Source organism: Sapajus apella, unplaced genomic scaffold, assembly GCF_009761245.1.
Source record: "Sapajus apella isolate SASKATOON/1434 unplaced genomic scaffold, GSC_monkey_1.0 scaffold1, whole genome shotgun sequence".
NCBI lineage: Eukaryota > Metazoa > Chordata > Mammalia > Primates > Cebidae > Sapajus > Sapajus apella.
The window spans coordinates 71,406,154-71,426,705 of NW_022436941.1; the positions used below are offsets into that span (position 1 = coordinate 71,406,154).

At 39.4% G+C, this 20,552-nt stretch overlaps 1 protein-coding gene across 6 annotated transcripts in view; it reads right to left on the reverse strand.

Annotated features, from left to right (window-relative positions):
• The window catches only part of MAST4 (microtubule associated serine/threonine kinase family member 4), a 581,430-nt gene that overhangs the window by 373,672 nt on the left and 187,206 nt on the right, over positions 1–20,552 (reverse strand). For all 6 annotated transcript variants that reach the window (XM_032280717.1, XM_032280635.1, XM_032280549.1 and 3 more), the window contains exon 3: positions 13,700–13,824. In XM_032280717.1, coding sequence (XP_032136608.1) covers positions 13,700–13,824 — 125 coding nt within the window. The remainder of the gene's footprint in view (positions 1–13,699; positions 13,825–20,552) is intronic.

Here is a 20,552-nt window from a genome sequence, read left to right on the forward strand (position 1 = left end):
ACACACACACACATAAATATATATATATATATATATATATATATATATATATATATATATATTGGTTTTTTTAAAGAAGAAAGAGAGAAAGAGAGAAAAAAAGAAAAAAAAAAAAGAATGAAGGAGAGGAAAAAAGAGGAAGAGGAAGAGGGAGAGAGAACAGGGGTGTTGCTTTATTGCCCGGGCTAGAATGCAGTCTAAAAATGGGTATGAGACATGAAAAAAAATGAGGGAAGAAAATAACAAACAAGCAGCCAACCAATATTTCATTTAAACCTGTAAATAGGTGAGATGTGGTACTGATAAGAGTGTATATTTTGTGTATTTAAAGTGGAGAGTTCTATAAATGTTAATTAAGTTTACTTGTTCTGGATCTGAGTTCAAATCCTGGATATCGTTAATTTTCTGTCTCATTGATCTGTCTAATATTGATGTTAAAGTCTCCCACTATTATTGTGTGGGAGTCTAAGTCTCTTTATAAGTCTTATATATCTGGGTATTCCTGTATTGGGTGCTTATATATTTAGGATCTTTAGCTCTTCTTGTTGCATTGATCCTTTTATCATTATGTAATATCCTTTGCTTCCTTTGATCTTTGTTGCTTTAAAGTCCATTTTATCAGAGGCAAAAATTGCAACTCCTGCTTTTTATTTATTTCTTTATTTTTGCTCTCCATTTGATTGGTAAATCTTTCTCCATCCCTTTGTTTTGAATCTTTGTGTATCCTTTCATGTGAGATGGGTCTGGATGCAGCATACCAATGGGTTTTGGCTTTTTTTTGCCTGTCTGTGTCTTTGGATTGGGGGATTTAGTCGATTTAAATTTAGAATTAATAATAATATATGTGAGTTAATACTGCCATTTAATGTTAGCTGGCTGTTTTGCCCATTAGTTGATGTAAGTTCTTAATTATGTTGATGCTCTTTACTTTTTGGTATTTTTTAGAAAGGCTGATACTGGTTGTTCTTTTCTATGTGTAGTGGTTCTTTCAGAAGCTCTTGTAAAGCAGGCCTGGTGGTGATGAAATCTCTGAGTGCTTGCTTGTTCACAAAAGATTTTATTTTTCCTTCGCTTATGAAACTTAGTTTGGCTGGATGTAAAATTCTGGGTTGAAAGTTCTTTTCTTTAAGGATGTTGAATATTGGCCCTCCCTCTCTTCTGTCTTGTAGGGTTTCTGCTGAGAGATCTGCTGTGAGTCTGATAGGCTTCCCGTTGTGGGTAACCTGACCTTTCTCTCTGGCTGCTCTCAGTATTTTCTCCTCCATTGCAACCCTGGTGAATCTGGCAATTATGTGCCTTGAGGTTGGTCTTCTTGAGGAAAATCTTCGTGGTGTTCTCTGTATTACCTGGAGTTGAATATTGTCCTGCCTTGCTAGGTTGGGAAAGTTTTCCTGAATAATATCCTGAAGCGTGTTTTCCAGCTTGGATTGATTCTCTTCCTCACATTCAGGTACACCTATCAAGCGTAGATTAGGTCTTTTCACATAGTCCCATATTTCTTGGAGACTTTGCTTGTTCCTTTTTATCCTTTTTTTCTCTAATCTTGTCTTCTCGTTTTATTTCATTAAGTTGGTCTTCGACCTCTGATATCTTTTCTTCTGCTTGATCGATTCAGCTGTTAAAACTTGTGCATACTTCGCGAAGTTCTCGTGCTGTGTTTTTCAGCTCCATTAATTCACTTATATTCCTCGCTAAATTGTGTATTCTTGTTAACATTTCGTCAAACCTTTTTTCAAAGTTCTTAGTTTCTTTGCATTGGGTTAGAACAAGTTCTTTTAATTCACAGAAGTTTCTTATCATCCACCTTTTGAAGCCTGCTTCTGTTAATGGAACGCACTTGTTCTCCATCAGACCTTGTTCCGTTGCTGATGAGGAACTGTGATCCCTTGTAGAGGGAGAGGCGTTCTGATTTTGGGTATTCTCAGCCTTTTTAGGCTGTTTTCTTCCCTTCTTTATAGATTTGTCCATCTGTGGTCTTTATAATTATCATCTTTATAATTGGGTTTCTGAGTGGATGTCCAACTTGTTGATTCCCAATGCTAAAATCTGAGCAACCCACTGCGCTGGCCAAAACAGCAGCGTTAAGATTGACGGTGCTTTTCTGACTCTGCACCAAGAACCGCTGCACCAAGTCAGCAGCAAAACCGCCTCTCTGGCCACAAGAGTCACGCTGGCAACGCTTGGGGCTCCTCCGCTGGGAATCTTCTGGTGTGTGAGCAACAAAAATTCGTCTGCAAGTGTGGCGTCCTCTTGTTCTCTGCACTTTCACTAGGTGCTACAATCCCAAGCTGCTGGTGATCAGCCATCTGGGATCTCTAAAAGATGGCAACGTTAATAACACTTTCAGTAAAAAACTCTTAATATTCTAAAGGTACAAATACACATGTACTGTGGTAGTAGTATACAAAATGTTAACTAAAAAGAGAGTATGACTTTGGTACAAGCTATATTTTTTGTTGTATATGAGAACACCTACAAGCCATATTTTTTATACAAAAAGAAGATTCACGAAGAGCAGAATCCTGATCTTTTGTGTAATCTTTCTGTGTAATCCAGTGAGAGGAATGAAAAGAAAGGAGTTGAGTTTCTTTTTTCTAGTTGCCTATTTATTTGGCGTTTTTTAACTTTTAAGTTCGGGGATACAAATGCAGGTTTGTTACATAGGTAAACCTGTGTCATAGGGGTTTGCTGTACAGATTATTTCCTCACCCAGGCCTTAAGCCTAGTACCCATTAGTTATTTTTCCTGATCCTGTCCCTCCTCCAACCCTCCACCCTCAAGCAGGCCCCAGTGTCTGTTGTTCCCCACTTTGTGTCCATGTGTTCTCATCATTTAGCTCCCACTTATAGGTTAGAACATGCAGTATTTAGTTTTCTGTTCCTGCGATAATTTGCTGAGGATAATGGCCTCCAGCTCCATCCATGTTCCTGCAAAGGAATGATCTTGTTCATTGTTATGGTTGCATAATACTCAGTGGTATATATGTACCCACATTTTCTTTAGCCCATCTACCAAAATATAACTGAAAGAATGCCTTTTTATTTTTTTTAAGGCATTATCTCTTAAAGTCTACTCATGTCGGCCAGGCACACTGGCTTATGCCTGTAATCCCAGCAGTTTGGGAGGCTGAGGTGGGCAGATCACAAGGTCAATAAATTGACACCATCCTGGCCAACATGGTGAAACCACGTCTCTACTAAAAATACAAAAATTAGCTGGGCATGGTGGCCCATGCCTGTAGTCCCAGCTACTTGGGAGGCTGAGGCAGGGGAATTGCTTGAACCCAGGAGGCGGAGGTTGCAGTGAGCTGCGATCGCGCCAGTGCACTCCAGTCTGGCACGTGGCGACAGAGTGAGACCCTGTCTCCAAAAAAAAAAAAAGTCTGCTCATATCAAAAATGTTTTATTATCCTTTCCTCATAACTTCTAATTTCAAACAAGCCTCATGTCTGACAAATTATCCTGCAAAAGGCATAGCAGATCTGCAGTTATCTGAAAACAATCATAGAAAAGCTTATCTTCACAAGGCCAGCTTCATCTGTTCTATAAATCATAAACTTTGGATGTGCATTAATGAAACTTAAATTCCATAATCTAATAATACATCAGCTCCTCTTGTCCAAGATGATGATAATAGTTAATATTTATTGTGGTCTTCTGTGTTCCGAGTGGATATCCTCTGTTGTATGATCTCACTTGATTTCAGCAATAACAACAACATAAGATAGGTACTATCAATATTCCCATTTTCCAGATGTGTGGGAAGATTATATTCCTTGGTCAAGGTCACATATCTAGTAAGTGGTAAAGTAAGACTCTAACCCAGGCAGCCAGGCACTGGAGCCCACGCTCTTAACAATACTCTAAACTGCCTATAATTGAATTCTAAATCAAGTACTTATACAACTGATCACAATTTAGGTTAGGGCCATAGCAGAGCGTGATCTCTCTGGACAATGGGAAAGGGGTGACTCCAAATCTATCTGTTCCATCCATGAAATTCTCCAATTCCAGGGTTCATATTCAAAAAGAAGGCTCTCAAAGCTCAATTAAAATGTAGAGATGCTATGGGCACAACCCAATATAAGTCCATATTTCATCTGGCATCATTTAAAAGAACCCACACAAGGCAATATCCTAGATTCATGTCTTGAACAACTTCAGTTCATTTTTCTGGGTTCTTTAGACATTCAGGCCATTTCGGAATGATGAGAGAAGGAGGAAGAGGCAGGAAGAAATGCTTCCAGTCCTACATAATTATATAATAAATGCTTTGGTTCTGATATGCACAATTCCAAGGAGGGTCATGTCAACTGGGCTGGGGTGAGGATGGCAAAGGCAAGGAAGAGGCAGTGCATGCGCTCAAGTACAGACAGGTATTGTCCAGGCAGAGAAGAGAGTGGTGTAGAGAAGAGTTTTCTTTCCAGAATAAGGAAGAGTCTTGGAAGATGTCAGAGGAAAAAAATGGCAGGTGCCTCACTATCACCAGTTATTGTGACAAGCTCCAGAAGCACTTAAAGATGAGAAACCCTCAACCCTCCCCATCCATGTGAATCTGTCAAGGAGATGAATGTTTCTAGAAAATGAGAACAAAACTCAGAAATTTTTTCAAGTTGAATTAATGACTATTAAATCTGAGCTTTACAAAAAGGGAGGACAAAGTATCACTTGTTCACAATATTTATAAAGCTAAACTTCATCACTGTGTTCAGAAACCAAAGGGAGAGAAATGCCAACTTACCCTTATACAGACAAACAAGGAAAGAAATACCTGTATGAACCTAACTAAGCACCCATATAAACAAGGCAGGAGGCATCTCTAATCAAAGAAAAAGACGCTGGTTACAGGCAATGAAGAGATATTTCATACTTAACAGTACTAGAAGAGGCATTAATTCTTGTGAAAAGAATTATACATGTATACCCCTGTTTTCCTGGGGTTACATATCCATCCAGGACATACTAGAACCCAGTTATTACTCAGTAAATACAGAACCCTACTGTAAAAACAATAACGTATCTTCAATTTTTAGATGGTCTAGAATATAAACCATCCAGAGAAGAATTCAGGTTTTCTTGAATTCTGGTGGTGGATCATCTTGGAAAGAAAGATACAGAGACATATAAGTAAAAGACAGACAGAAGAAACAGAAGTCTGGGATCTGAGGAAACAAACCTGAAGAAGCACTAGGGCTTGGAATGACAACCAGTCCTAGTATGGGGTCAGAATTATCAAAACTTGAGCAAGGGCTTCATACCTCCACATATTATTTGTAAAAATGCCTGCCACTACCTAGCACTCATTGTTGAAGATTTTTTTTTTAATGGAAGCTTATGTGCCCTGAACAATAAAAGATTTAGTATATCACAAAGAGCTAAGTGGAATGTTATCACAGTGCTCCACATTTCACTTAAAAATGAATTGCCACTGTCAGATCACAAAGATCTCACAATCCAGTAGGCCACAATGAGTATCTAGCCACTGAATCTAACCAATGCACAGACTTACTTCCTTTTGGCTGAAGTACCAGAAGATACCATGATTTCCACCTTGGAGATTTCCTACATTAAAAAGACTCGCTTAACTTAGGAAAATTAAGTGAAGGCTCCCTCATCCACCTCATATGGCACCACCATGATGGTGCTGGTGGTGGTTTCTAGAGTGCGGATTAAGTCAGAATTCATTTGATCACTGATACCCACGAGCCTCTGAGTTTTCAGGCAGTTCCTCTGCCTTCTTAACTATCCTAGAAATATCATATTGAGAAGAAATATGGCCGGGCCCAGTGGCTCACTTCTGTAATCCCAGTACTTTGGGAGGCCCAGGCAAGCAGATCACCAGGTCAGGAGTTCAAGACCAGCCTGGCCAACACAGTGAAACCTGTCTCTACTAAAAACACAAAAAAATTGCTGGGAGTCATGGTGGGTGCCTGTAATCCCAGCTACTTGGGAGACTGAGGCAGAAGAATCACTTCAACCCTGGGGGTGGAGTGAGCCGAGATTGCACCACTGCACTCCAGCCTGGGTGACAGTGCAAGACTCTCTTAAAAAAAAAAAAAAAAAAAACAAAGAAGAAAGAAAGAAGAAGAGGAGGAGGAGGAGGAGGAAGGAGGAGGAGGGAGGGAGGGAGGGAGGGAGGGAGGGAGGGAAGGAAGGAAGGAAGGAGGGAAGGAGGGAAGGAGGGAAGGAGGGAAGGAGGGAAGGAGGGAAGGAGGGAAGGAGGGAAGGAGGGAAGGAGGGAAGGAGGGAAGGACGGACATTATTGTCTACTGCACTATCCACCTTTATCTACCACTTCCTACCACATCACACTGTATACAATTTCTACTTGGCCTTGAATCTCGCCTAGCCAAAACCTACTCAACGCTGAACACTCAGTTCAAGTTGCAAAGTGTTTCCAGACACCTGCAGGTCAAGTCATTCTTCTGCTTCTATGAATTCTCATGGCTGCAAACTCTCCAGCATGTTTATCTTCTACCTTGCTCTCAGATTTCCCAGAAGTCTTCTTCCAACTATAGACTTCTTAAAAGCAAGACCATGTGTCATATAGCTTTTCATACTAGTTGAATAAGAGGGAATCCATTAATAGTCAAGTAACTGATCAATAAGCATCCTGGGGAATACACTGATTCAGAATCCCACAGATTGAAGCTTCAGGTGCCAATGAACCAGGAGTAAGTATAATGACCACTTCTACTCATCATACTAACCACAAAACTATATCTAGAAAACAAAGTAGGAAACATATGGAGGCATGTTTTCCCAGAGCCACAATAACAGGAATTTCCTAAGAAGCCTATGAGATAAAATGATAATTTTTCATTTTACCCAAGATAGGAAATGCTACATCCCAATACCTTTCCCCCAACAAACTGCTGTCTAATTATTACGGGTTTCTTGGTTTCTTTTGAGAATAAGATAGCAAACAGGTCAATGCTGATTTTTTTTTTTTTTTTTGAGACGGAGTTTCGCTCTTGTTACCCAGGCTGGAGTGCAATGGCGCGATCTCGGCTCACTGCAACCTCCGCCTCCTGGGTTCAAGCAATTCCCCTGCCTCAGCCTCCTGAGTAGCTGGGATTACAGGCACGTGCCACCATGCCCAGCTAATTTTTGTGTAGTTTTAGTAGAGACGGGGTTTCACCATGTTGACCAGGATGGTCTCAATCTCTTGACCTTGTGATCCACCCGCCTCGGCCTCCCAAAGTGCTGGGATTACAGGCTTGAGCCACCGCGCCCGGCCCAATGCTGATATTTTACCATGGGAGGAAACAGGATTCTAGAAAGGACAAGCTGTGCCACCCCAGCAGTCCACCAGAGAGGAACCTGTCCACACCAGTAGGCACTTCTGTAACAGCGGCCATCACTGCTTTGGCAACTTACCTTAATCGTTTCCTCAGACATGGAAGCCAGTAAAATCCTGAACAGCCTAACCATTCAACTAGCCTGGGCACCAGGAAACAGCACACCAGGAGCCTCCGAAAATGACAGAAAGATCTCCTATGTTTGTTTAATAAACAAGTATTTTCTAAGTGCTAACTACAGGCCAGGCACTGTTGTTGGTGCTACAGATACAGTAAGGAATAGGACAGCTAGGTGCAGGCATTCACCACCCTATGGGTCATCTCTTTATGCCTGGTGGACAAGTTGGCCGCCTCCTAAATGGGTACATCAGTTGGATAAAGAGGTAATAAATAAGCTGTATCGCATAGAAATCTGTGTACCTATATGGGTAATATTGCTGTTTCAAATTTGTTTTGGTCCCCTCTGTAATGGTAAATAATTAAAAGAGGGCATGTGCTTCTATTCTTTAAATCCCACATAATCTATATTGGCACCACTCGCCTCACTGACTGTCAAAGAGCCTTCGATAACAAGAAGTCCACACTTGACTGGTCTGTCCAGGCACACCCACACAGAGACCTACGCAGAGGCCCATGCAGAGAGCTGCTCCAGCTGGTGCCCCATCCTTTCCAAGAAGGACAACACCTACAGAAGGTAATAAACATTTTTTAATCTCCACAAAATGAAAAGAAAAAAAACTAAAACACAAGGACATTTTAAGTGGCTGCTCTGAGTAGAATTTCATTTTAGGATCTCCCCCAAATATGTAGCTCTTCACTCATCCATACACCGAATCGCAATGTCCTTCACATGCCTGATAATTACCGGTTAGGCACCCAAGCATGTTTACAGTAAGAATACACATTTAGAGTATCTCTTCACAGAAACAATAGTTGGATTACAGAGAGGATTTCAGACTTCATTTTAAGCTGATCTTTGATTTACAGACTCATGTTAAACCAGCTGCTCTGTGGATGGGCCCAGGTGAGCCTAAAATGTGATTTATCTTCATGGATTAGGCCTGACCTATAATAATCTGCTCAGGGCTCCCTACTGCTATTTCAGCACTGAGTTATGAAAATTCATCCCTTCACTGTAAACAGAACCTAGCTCAGAGGGTAATAACTATGAGATGTATTACTCCTGGAATACAAGCACTCCAGAGACTCTGATTATAATGTCCACAGCTGAAGGCACTATTTCACAATTGAGATTACTACTTTCCAGATGAAAAAAACTCTGAGTCGTGGAATAATGCCTTCAGCTACACACATTGTAATCACACTCAGCAGTTCCTGTATTCCAAGAGCAATACAGGTTACCAACAGTTGGTTTGGCAAGCTGATTTAGGGAATAAAAGAAAGATGTTACAGGAGACAGCACAGATAACCCTAATTTCACATTTGCTTTATCCACTGGCTTTAACGTAAGACTTCAACAGGTCCAATATCCATATCAATTTCACTAAAGCATAAATTTAAAAGGATAATTATTTTATAACCAAACCAGCAAAGTTTTAATGATGACAATATTGACTGCCGACCAGGGTATAGTGAGATGAACTTTACCATTCTAAAAGATAAATTTGTATGGCATTCCTAGAAACATCTTAGCAAGAGCTATGGAGAACCTCAACAATGCTCATATTCTTTGTCCCAATAATCCCACTACAAGAATCTACCTGATGTAATCATTAGAGGCAAATAAGGGCTTATTTAAAATCTACTCATCACCATTATTTGCAGTAGGAAAAACTTGAAAATAACCTAAAGGGGGAAATAGTTTAATAAATTATGATAAATCGATATATTGGAATATTATGCAGCCTTTAAATTGAGTCACAATGGCAATACAGAAATGTTAATTCATAGATGAATTTCACAACCTTTGTTAAGCCATTTATTCAAGGTCATTCAAATTGTTCCAACATCAATATTTAACAGATACTCTCTCAGAGTTAACTAATTGGACTTCGGATCAGGTTTCTGTTTTTGAGCTATAAGGCTAATGAAGTATTGATATAATATTAAATGACTGCAAATAAAGTCTGTATCCTAAATAAATGCTGACATTATGTCTCCACATTCTGAATGAACTAAAAAGGAAAAATACACTTTTGCATACATTTAGTGAATTTTCCTTGACTTCTTATAATGCATTTTTTTTTGCAAACGGAAAAGATGAATATTCATCAAGGCTCTTTGAATATATTACAGTTTAAATAGTTTGGTTTTAATATTTATAGAACATCATGAAATATAATTTTTCCATTAAAAGAAATGTATGTGATGTCAAAAGACAGCCACTGAAGAAACATAAAATTATACCACTTAACCTAATATTTAAAAGTTAAAATACAGTATTTGAAAGCACCTTGTCCCTTCAAAAAAGTTAAGAATTCTAGATCTTTCAGTTTGGTTGGCACATTTTCAGTAAAAATAAGAAAGAAAGAAACAAGCTACTCCCTCCTCATGCAAGGTAAGGACAAAAGGTTAAACTCCTACCTCAATTCAAATCACCTAAGGGAAAAGTGCTTGTTTTCTTCCCTTCTGGATAATACCAGCCACATAAAGCTACCTCACAACCTCCAAGAAACACTTTTCCTACCAACACCAAGAACACTGATGACAGCATTTCTTCAGTGACAGGCACCACTATGCAAAGTACTGCACAAGAGTTCACTCATTTAATCCTTACAATAACCTTATGAGGTTATTACAACCATCAGTCCCACTTCATAAAGGAAGAAACTGAAGTCCACACAGCCCTAACTGAGGCTAATAAATGGTAGATGCTGAAGTTGAGCTCGGGCAGCCCATGCTCTCAAGCACTCTGCTTTTTCCTTTCATTCTCATTTTCTAACTGAACCATTACAGCTTAATTCCTGAATAAAGTTTACATAGCTAACTAATTTCTCTCTGGCTTGAAGAATAGCTTCTTGGTAAGGCTACATAATGTAAACAAAAAACATCACAGATTAAAAACAAAACCATAAATATACAAGAATCTGTTCTAGAGCACTGAAAACATACAAAAGGGAGACATATGTTTAGGTATTCAACAAGTTCACTGAGCACCCTACTATGTGCCAGGCACTATTCTAGGCACTGGGGAAATGGCTGGGAAAACAGAATTATCTCTGCCTTCATGACATTTACATTAGAGTAGTAAGAGATATATAATACAATAAGCAACCTACGTATATAGTATACTAGACAGTGATATACTATGGAGAAAAATGAATGAAGGAAATGAGATATATGGCAAACAATATAGGGAAAAGTTTGAAACAGGATGGTCAAGGAAGACCTCAATGGGAAGAATGTGAATGAAATCTTCACACAAAAAAGATGAGGCATAGGATTCCAACCAAACAGAAAACTGGAGAAAAATACAGGAAACTAATGTTCATGGTGCTTCTGCCATCTATCTATTACTTCAAAGTACAAAAGGAGTAAAGAAATCTGATGATGGCCACAAAAGCCATTTTAAACTTCCGTCATCAAGGCTTACAACCTTATTTGCCTACAAAGAAGTAAGTTGCCACTGGTCCTGATTTTGCCTCCTGAAATTTCCATCTTTCTTGGCAGAAAGCAGCATCTGTATAAATCCCCTGGCTTTTGACGACTATGACTTCTGTGATAAACTACCCATGTGTGTGGGGAGGGACAGAAAGATGGAGGAAGCAAATGGGAAAATGAGTTTTCCCCTCTTCAGATTAATGTATATGAAGTATACATCTGACACTTCATCAGCACTCCCGGCTGGTGTCCCAGCAGGCAGACACTGGCTGAGCATGTATTCTGCCAGCTACCAGGCTACTTAGGATGAATTGGCAACATGCCATTTATCTGAAATGCCCAATGTGTCTGGGAGAGGGAACACAACTACATTTAGCATTGCCAAGGAAAACTAGATACTTCAGGCTAGGAATTAATCTCCTCCTTGAGAAGGTAGTTAGCAATACCTTCAATCTTGCCTACGGCATTTAAATCACTAAAGGTCATGCATTTACTAAAATTCATACCTACCAAACCTCAGGGCCTTCATTTATATCTTACTAACGTATTAATACCTCTCATGTTGAGGGTCTATACTTTTCTGAAACGTATGTTGTTGTAATTGGGCGTAGAATTGTTATATCAAGTGTAATGCTATCATCTGGACATAACCCAATTTGGTTCCTTGTTTTTCCAATTCCCCCACACTTGAACACACATATCACTTCAACTTACTCAATGAATCCACAAAATATGTAAACAAATGTGACTACATGATTGCTTAAAAGCAGACTAATGAAATTTCCTTGAAAGTAGATACTAATAACCTCTTCACGAATTTTGTCACCATATTTTTTGAGTGGCCGATGTTAAACTAAACGGGATTTAGCCTGTAACATGGACTTTAAGGCTAATCACAATCGTAAGATGCACACTGACCAGCAAAGCCGTAGAGATTTTAGAGGGATGACCTTATTAGGCCACCCATTATAGCATGAAGAATCACACCATCCTGCTCACCTTGCAACTAAAGGAATCTGTCATTTTTCCATAAATAATTACTTGTTCCTTCGACATTATTTATTGAATGCCTTCTATGTGCAAGGCATTGTGCTGAGTGCAGTGAAAACTAGAAAGTAAAAATCAGACAAGAATCTGCCCTCGAGGGGTTTGCAGTCTAGCAGAGAGATAATCGGCACAAACAAAGAACAAAAGCAAAGGTGTGCCATGATACCTGTCCAGCAGAGTTGGGAGAAGGATGGCTTACAGCTCTAAGACAGGGGCAATGGGGTAGAGGATCATCAGCATGAGGAATGTCCTACTGTACAACGCACCTCTGCAAACATCAATAAGAGGCATTAAACAATCTATAAAGTCCCTTTCTTCGCTGGAATTTCCTGATTTTTCTTTTCTAAGAGGTATAAATGAGGTGACAGAATTTGAGTAACAGACTGATCCAAGTTTACACAGCTATCTAACGGCAAAAGCAGGACTAGAGGCTAGACCTAAACAAAATCTCTATCCATTATTGCATTATTTCCAAACATCCAACATAATTTATTATCAATGCATAAAATTATAAGACACAATACACAGATTTATAAATCATTTGTACCTTCATCAATAAAAAATGTTTAAAATCTATTTCCATATCATATAACCCTACTAGTCATGCAAAAGTAATTTGTACAGACTTCTCAGCTGAGCCAAAGGCCAAAACAAAGAAAGGCCCACCAGCAAATTAAAAAAAAGAAATTATAATAAGCATCATATTAAATATAAAGGTCTACACTGGGGATAAAATAGAAATGTGCAAGTCCATGCTGCTAACAAATACACACATATTTATGGCGAGTGAAGTTGGAAAAATCGCCATTTTCAAACATAGAAAAGAAAGGTCCAGGCAAGAATCACCAATGGATTCTTGGGGAAAATTTTGATGAAATGCATATTTGCATTGCTTGAAGGTACCTCCCAGGCTGCTCATAGATTGCAGAGAGAAAGTGGTAACTACAGTGGAGAATTCAGGCAACACTATGACTGGATGATCAAAATTAATATCACACAGAGGGGCAGATGGACGTGATGAGCCTCCAAGCCTCATTCCCTGAGAGGACATGACAACACCAGGGTCGTATTCTTACCTGGAATGCAAAATCCTGAATCTCACCATGAGGAGAAAACAAAGAAACATGAGAAATATTCCCTTAAAAATAAGCCATTAAAAAAATTCTTCAAAAATATCAATGTCATAAAAGACAAACACTGCAGAAAGATTCCAGATAAAAGGGGACTAAAAAGAGGGATAATTTAATGCAACACATGACCCTACACTGGAACCTACACTGGAGGAGGGAAAATACTGTAAAGGACATTAATGAGTCAACTGATAAAACTGAAATATAGATGGTAGAGTAGATAACTGGACTGTATCAGCCATAAATTTACTCAAGTTGCTAACGGTGACAACAAAAGTCTGTGATAGATGATGCACTCTCAAATAGCTCAAAAAATCATGTGTGTATGTACACATACACACATACGTACACATACACATAAAGAGAAAGGAAATTATGAGGCTAATTGGACCAGGTGTTAATTAGTCAAATCTAGATAAAGGATAAACTGGTATTCTAAGAATTTTTCTTATTCTTGCAACTTTTCCATAAGATGGGGCCAAAATTGAGAGAAATCCTCCAAACTGGGTACAGGTGTAGAAACAAGCACATTGAAAGCAAGGAATTTCACATTGCCAAATCTGTGTTTACCGTCACATGTGGGTAAGTCTAAATTAAGTTAAGTTGTCCTTAGGGAGATGGTGAGCTGCAGCAGCCTCCACCGGCACCCACGAACACTCACCAGGCTGGCGGTGAGCGAGGGCGCAGACTGGCCCAGGGCCTGGCTGCGCATGCGCACGAGGTTGGACGTCTCTGCAGAGGCCGGCCAGGCCTGTCCCGCCACCGGGTTTGGAAGGAGGTACCTCCCTGTTGGAGTTAAAGAGAAGAAAATGTAAGTGACAGGCAGGCGGTGGCAGTTTTATTGCAATGTGGGTGGGGGTGGGGTGTCTCTTCCTGGCCAACCTTGTTCTGTATTACTTCTGCCATACCCAGTAATAACATTTATTAATAGCAACCTGGGAAAACTTGTTCTAATTAAGTCAGGAGATCCAGTGGCAGGGTCTGGCCCTGACCTCCAACATCATCTCCTGCATGAGCGTACCCTCATCAAAGTAAGATGAGGTGTTTGTTTTTTTTTTTTCCATCTGCCTATACCAAGGGAATGTGTTGAGGATATATATAAGCACACAGAGCATTCTCAGCATCACAGAAGTAACTGTGTGCATTTATAAGTGTTCTTTGAAAAAATCTAACATGGAAAGTGATCTAGGACTCAATTAGAAAATAATCCACAAAGTGGAGATCATGACCAATAAAAGGAAACAGAATTCTTTCAAGATGAAATGAGGCTGGTGCCTCTCCCCCAACTCCCTTTTTCTCTGAAGTGTAGGTGGCCATCCAACTATGTCTGTGGGATACATAATCATACTCATTTGCATAAATCAGGACCATCAATGTCAGTCTAGGTTCACTGAGCAATTGCCATCAACCTTGAACTCTAATATAGACATATATGCTTTTAAAAGTCAAACAGCTGAACCAATTCACACTACGTTACTTCCTTGGTATACATAGACTTGACTAACATTAACACACAAGAAATGATGGTTTTTGACTTCAGTACTGTTATGATGGGCATGAATATTCACATAGCAATAAAGGTCAGTAAAAGCAGAGACTACGTTTGATTTTCACCTGCTTTTCCCCAATACTAGCACAATGACTGACCATAATAGCTGCTCAATAAATATTTACTAAATGATGAAGGGACGAGTAGACATTCCTTCCGAAAAAAAAAAAAAACCCCAGACAATGAAAAGATGGCAGACCGCACAGAGAATCTCATTTGAGGGCCACATGTGTGGGGACTCCAACCTCATTCCTCTTCAGAATCATGAGGGATTGCAGCATGCATAGCTGGTGGCCCTGCAGCACAGGTTAACATCTGTTCCTCATTCTTCCCTCAGGCAGGCATCTCACAAGCATATTGCACTAGTTAATAATGATTGCAGTATATCAACTAGTTTACCATTACTGCACATGCTAACTACCAGCACTGTCAAAGCACAGGAGCTGGGGCATCTCCTATCAATTGTCCATGTTAAGAGGTCCATTGCTCTATTTAAGCCAGGTGCTTTCAAAATGTACATTTTAGTTTTAGAGGAAAAAAATTGCCAACATTGCCTTTTTACTCTTTTACTATAGAGTGAAAGCGCAGACTCTGGAGAAAAATAAGATCTCCTTTTGAAATCCTGCTCTGCAGCTGAATAACAGTGGGAAAGTTAGTCTCTCTTGGATTTGGTTTTTCCATCTCTAAAATGGTGGCAATGGACTCAACTATCTAGAGTTATTGAGGGGATTAGAGAATTTTGTAAGTACAACACTCAGTAAATGTTAACTATTTAGCCGTAACAGTAGTAAAAATGAAAATATCTTTTTTATTTGGGATGGGCTTTTCATTCACAAGAAGAAAATGCACATATATACAAAGGAAGAAAAATTACCTATCATCACATCAGAGAAAATTGCTATCAAGACTTCAGTGATTTTTCTTTTAGACTGTCTTTCTACAACCTATATTTTCTTAAAAAAAAAAACGTAATACTGATTTTTGTCACATGCTTCCTGCCAACCCAACATAATAGATTGACCTTTTCCAAGCAAATAAATGTAGCAAATGTCAATTAATTTAAACAAACACTATCATTGAAAATTCAAACAAAATTACCCACTGTGGTTCTGATCACCATCTTGAAAACATTCAGACATATTTTTTGTGCGATGTATGTTGCATTTGAAGTCTAGAATTTTAATCTTTTCCTTGCCTTATTTTGAAATGTGAACTAAAAGCTGAACCAAGAATGGCTTTGAAAAATAGGTCCCCTGTAGGCCCAAAAGCAGGTAATTAATGAGGAAGAGCAGGAAAACTATAGACTACATTTAAGAATGCTGCATTAAATTACTGGAATAAATGGCTTAATACAGAAATCACTCAGTATTTGAAGGACTCACTTGTAAACAATATATAAACCTCTAATAATCTGAATCCATTTTTTCTCCCTCCTATCTTGCTCTGCTTCCATATGCTTCATTTTAAAGAAAACTGCGGGTAAATTAAAAAAAAAAAAAAACTTGGAGAATTTAATGTAGTAATAGAAAAACAATTAAAGGCAAAGTACTTTTATTCAGTGAAGAATTTGACAAATCTTTTTTTCCGTTAGTAGAAAATAATTATTTGGCTGGGTGCAGTGGCTCATGCCTGTAATACCAGCACCTTGGGAGGCCAAGGTGGGTGGATCCCTTGAACCTAAGGGTTCAAGACCAACCTGGGCAACATAGTGAGGCCCTGTCTCTACAAAAAAAAAAAAAAAATTAGCCAGGTGTCGTCCCAGCTATTCAAGAGGCTGAGAAGGGAGGACCGCTTGAGCCTATGAGGTGGAGGTTGTAGTGTGTCAAGTTTGCACCACTGCACTCCAGGCCTGGGTGACAGAGTGAGACCCTATCTCAACAAATAAAATAATAATAATAATACAAGCCAGAACATAACTATTAGACTGTCTCTGTATAATTCCCCTGATGTGAGGAAATAAGTTTATTCTTTTCTGTATACCCAGTACCTGCTATAGGCCCTGGCACTTAGTAGATGTTCAATAAATGTTTGCTGACTGAAATGCAGTGAAACTATACCATTATAACAATACTTGATCAAGTTTCAAAAGGAAGAAAACTACTGAACAGACAATTTTCTTAAATTTCCTTCATAAGTATAACATAATAGCTAAAATATATAGAGGTCTTATTATATATCAGGCACTGCAACATCCTAATAATTGTATGTAATAGGTATTATCACCTCCAGTTTAAACCCACAGAGGTACATAACTTTGCAAGGGGATATAGCTACCCAAATGGACAAAAATCAGGATTCTGACTCAAAAGCCCAATGTACCCCAGGAAAATATTCATCACATATGCTTGGCGGAAAACAAGTTATAAATTAAGATAGGATTATTCTATATTTATACAAAAATAATATATCTAGAGAGAAAAGTACCTGGAAAGATGGGAGCAGAGTGATTCAAACTATAGGCTTGGAGTAAAGCACAAATGGGTCTGCAATACAGTTTTTTTGTTTGTTTGTTTGTTTTTGTTGTTGTTTTTGAGACAGGGTCTCACTCTGTCACTCAGGCTAGAGTGCAATGGCGCAATCTTGGCTCACTGCAACCTCCACCTCCCGGATTCAAGCGATCCTCCTGCCTCAGCCTCCCAGGTATTAACTTTTAATAATTCCTAGCAAAAAATGTGTTCTGTATTCCTGCATGGCAAACTAGCTAGGAGCACATTCCCTCCACTCCTCAAGATGGTAGTTCCTACGGCGCAGGTCAGGGACCCCAAGGGTCTGGGTGATTGTCGGGGACTCCTAGGTCCTGGGTTGGAAAGCAAGGAGTCAGGGGAGAGAGTTGATGGGGAATGGAAGCAAAGAGGCACCACAAGGAATCACATCATCATTTCAACATCAAGGTCACAGCAACAGCGACTGGGAAAGGCTCTCTCTCTGCCAGTGGGAGAGTGGAAGAAAAGCAGGCATAGCTCCCAGGTAAGGCCTCAGTACAGGAAATTCATGGAAGCTAGGACCCTGGCTCAATGAAAGCAGGTATGGCTCAGTGAGACCAGGCATGGTTCAATGAGAAGCTGGACTCTGAACAGAATCCAGAACCAGCATCCAGCTCTGAGGAACACAAAGAAAGGAACACCTGAGCCATGCCCTTTCTCTCCCCACACTCCAAGCCACGCTTTGAATACTGGAGTTTTGTTACATCTCACAGGGTACTGTAAAGCAAGCAGACACCACTGAGAACAAGCATGCATGCCATCTCGTCCTTCTCTGAAATCACTCAATTTAACATTATTACGTACATTTTATTTGTGCTATCTCGTGTAAGTCCAATCTCGGTAACGAGACCAAAGGTGTGTCTTCAATTCCTTTGTTACCTCAACAGCCTAACCCAAAAGACAAGACTTTGACATCCAATAACCAATTTGTCCATAGCCCATATTCTTATCTAGCACTCTCTTCAAATGTAAGAGGATAAAAAGATCCTTGCCAGTAATGGTAAAAATTAATTGCTCTAGTCGTGGTTGACTTTAACGTTGAGCTCTGAGTTCGTATTCTAAACTCCCAAACTGATTCCATCACTTATAACATGAACTTCTCCAAACCTCAGGTTCCTGAGTAGAACAGGGCCAAACTTGTAGGGCTGTTGTAAAATCTAAAAATAGAAAATATAGAATGAATACTCAATAAACACAAGCTTAAAACATAAGAAACACCAAGAGCTACCAAACACACATTAATTCATACACTGAGCAAGAAATAAAATTTTGTTAAGCCACTGGAAAAAATAAATTGGGAAACACTTATATACATATACAGCGAAATGCTTATAATCCAATAATGGGTTAGATTTTAGATGTCATTATTTGCATAGGTTTTGTCCTAAGGAATCATATGAATGTTATAAATTGGAGGGTCTGTTAATAAAACACATGGGATATTTTATTCCTGCCTAGACCCCCATTAGTGTTAATAGAGAAAAGAGGACAACAGATGGATTTAAGACCATCATTAGAAGGCACTAACATGATACCATAGTTGATAGTGATTACATCAAACTTTATATAAATTCACTTTCTGATGACTATCAAGAGGCTCTAAAAAGTGTCTTGCTGTTGTATTCATGCATCATTTGCTGCCTACAATTTAAGAAAATTAGCATCTGTCAATGGCATTATTCAACTGCACAGGGTGGAAATTAATGGATAATACCATTTCCAATTTGTTGTATAAGAGGTTAGCTTGCCTGGCAATCTGGCTGCTCTATTTTAATACCGAATTGAGCTTGTTGTTACAACTGGAACTGGATTAGCTCTGTGTTCTTTGGGAAAATGTTTCTAAAATTCTACTATGTTTATTGAAACATGTAACAAATGTTTTCTACTGGCATGACTAGAAATTTAGAGGCAATAAACAACCTTCTGTATTAAAGTTGGAATCAGCTGGCTAGATTGATACAAGAACTTTTCAGGTCTCAACTATAGAGGTGTGGGTTATTTGAATGGTCTTTTTGTACTGGTTATTTTTGCTGTTTTAGCCAAAGGGCCTCTAGCTAACAGAGTTAGAGTGAGAAGTTCTGTAGCCTTGTACATTTATAGGTATAGTAAAATAAATACATTACTAAATCTAGACCCAGACCATGCTTTGGTTCTATCAAGGCTACATATGACCTCCCCTGGAATATGTTTTCCTTTGTTTCCATCCTGAATTCCAGGAAACAAGAGGCAGGACTTCAGGACTTCATAAAAGCATGTTTTCAACATAAGATACACATTTTTCTGTTTGTTTTATTGTTTTGTTTTTTGAGATGGTGCCTCACTCTGTTGTCCAGGCTGGAGTGCTGTGGCACAGTCTCAGCTCACTGCAACCTCCACCTTCCAGGTTCAAGCAATTCTCCTGCCTCAGCCTCCAGAGTAACTGGGATTACAGGCACCCACCACCACGCCAGCTAATTTTTGTATTTTTAGTAGAGACACGGTTTCACCATGTTAGCCAGGCTGGCCTCGAATTCCTAACCTCAAGTGATCTGCCCACCTCAGCCTCCCAAAGTGCTGGGATTATAGCTGTGAGCCACAATGCCCAGCCAAGATACACGCTTTCAAAGCACCCCAAAGCTGGAAGTATCCCTGTGAAGTGGCAAAATACCAAGTCAGCAATAATTTTAGCAGAATGGCCATATAAAGAACTAAATACAGCCTCTGGAGATCTACTTCATCATTGGAGAATAATCGTACCTGACCTAATTTGAAAGCTTCCATTAAAAAAGTTCCATATCACCTGAAGTGCCACATATATTTAGTAGCCAGTCTATAATCTTACATTCTGGGTTATTTTTCTTGGACTACAAGCAGGACATCAAAGAGAAAATAAGACCTAGTAACTACATAACAGCACTCTGTTGATACGACTTCTGCTTCTCAATCATACAGGAGAACTCTGAAAAAAATGTGTACATCGCGCTAAGGTACCAACCAGAAAAAGGGGAAGCTGAAGTGGCCCAGATATTGCTCTCAAGGGTTTTGGGGAGAAATTAAGGAAAGCCGTAAAAGGGATGCAGGAAGAACAGGGGTAGCACTACAGAAGTTAAGGGACTAGAAACAAAAAGAGCAATGGCAAGCTGGCTCTGAATTGATGCCATGAGCAGGCAGACTGGGTACGGACTCTGTTGCCAAACCTTGTTCTCTCATCCTGTATCTTTACAGGTACATAGTAGGTTAATAGGTTTTGGCTACCAGCCTCTGTTTGCCTACACATCTCTCCTGAAGCTCTCTCAGAAGCTCCCAGAAAGATCACACCTACCACTAACCTGGGAGGAGGGACATCCTCACCATTTTACCTTCGTCTGTGTCTAGTAAAATCACCCTTGCTTAATCTTACTTCTGGGTACGCAAAGGAAGTAAAATTAGGGGCTCAAATAGATATTTGTACTCCCAGGTTCATAGCAGCATTGGTCACAATCGCCAAAAGGAGGAAACAACTC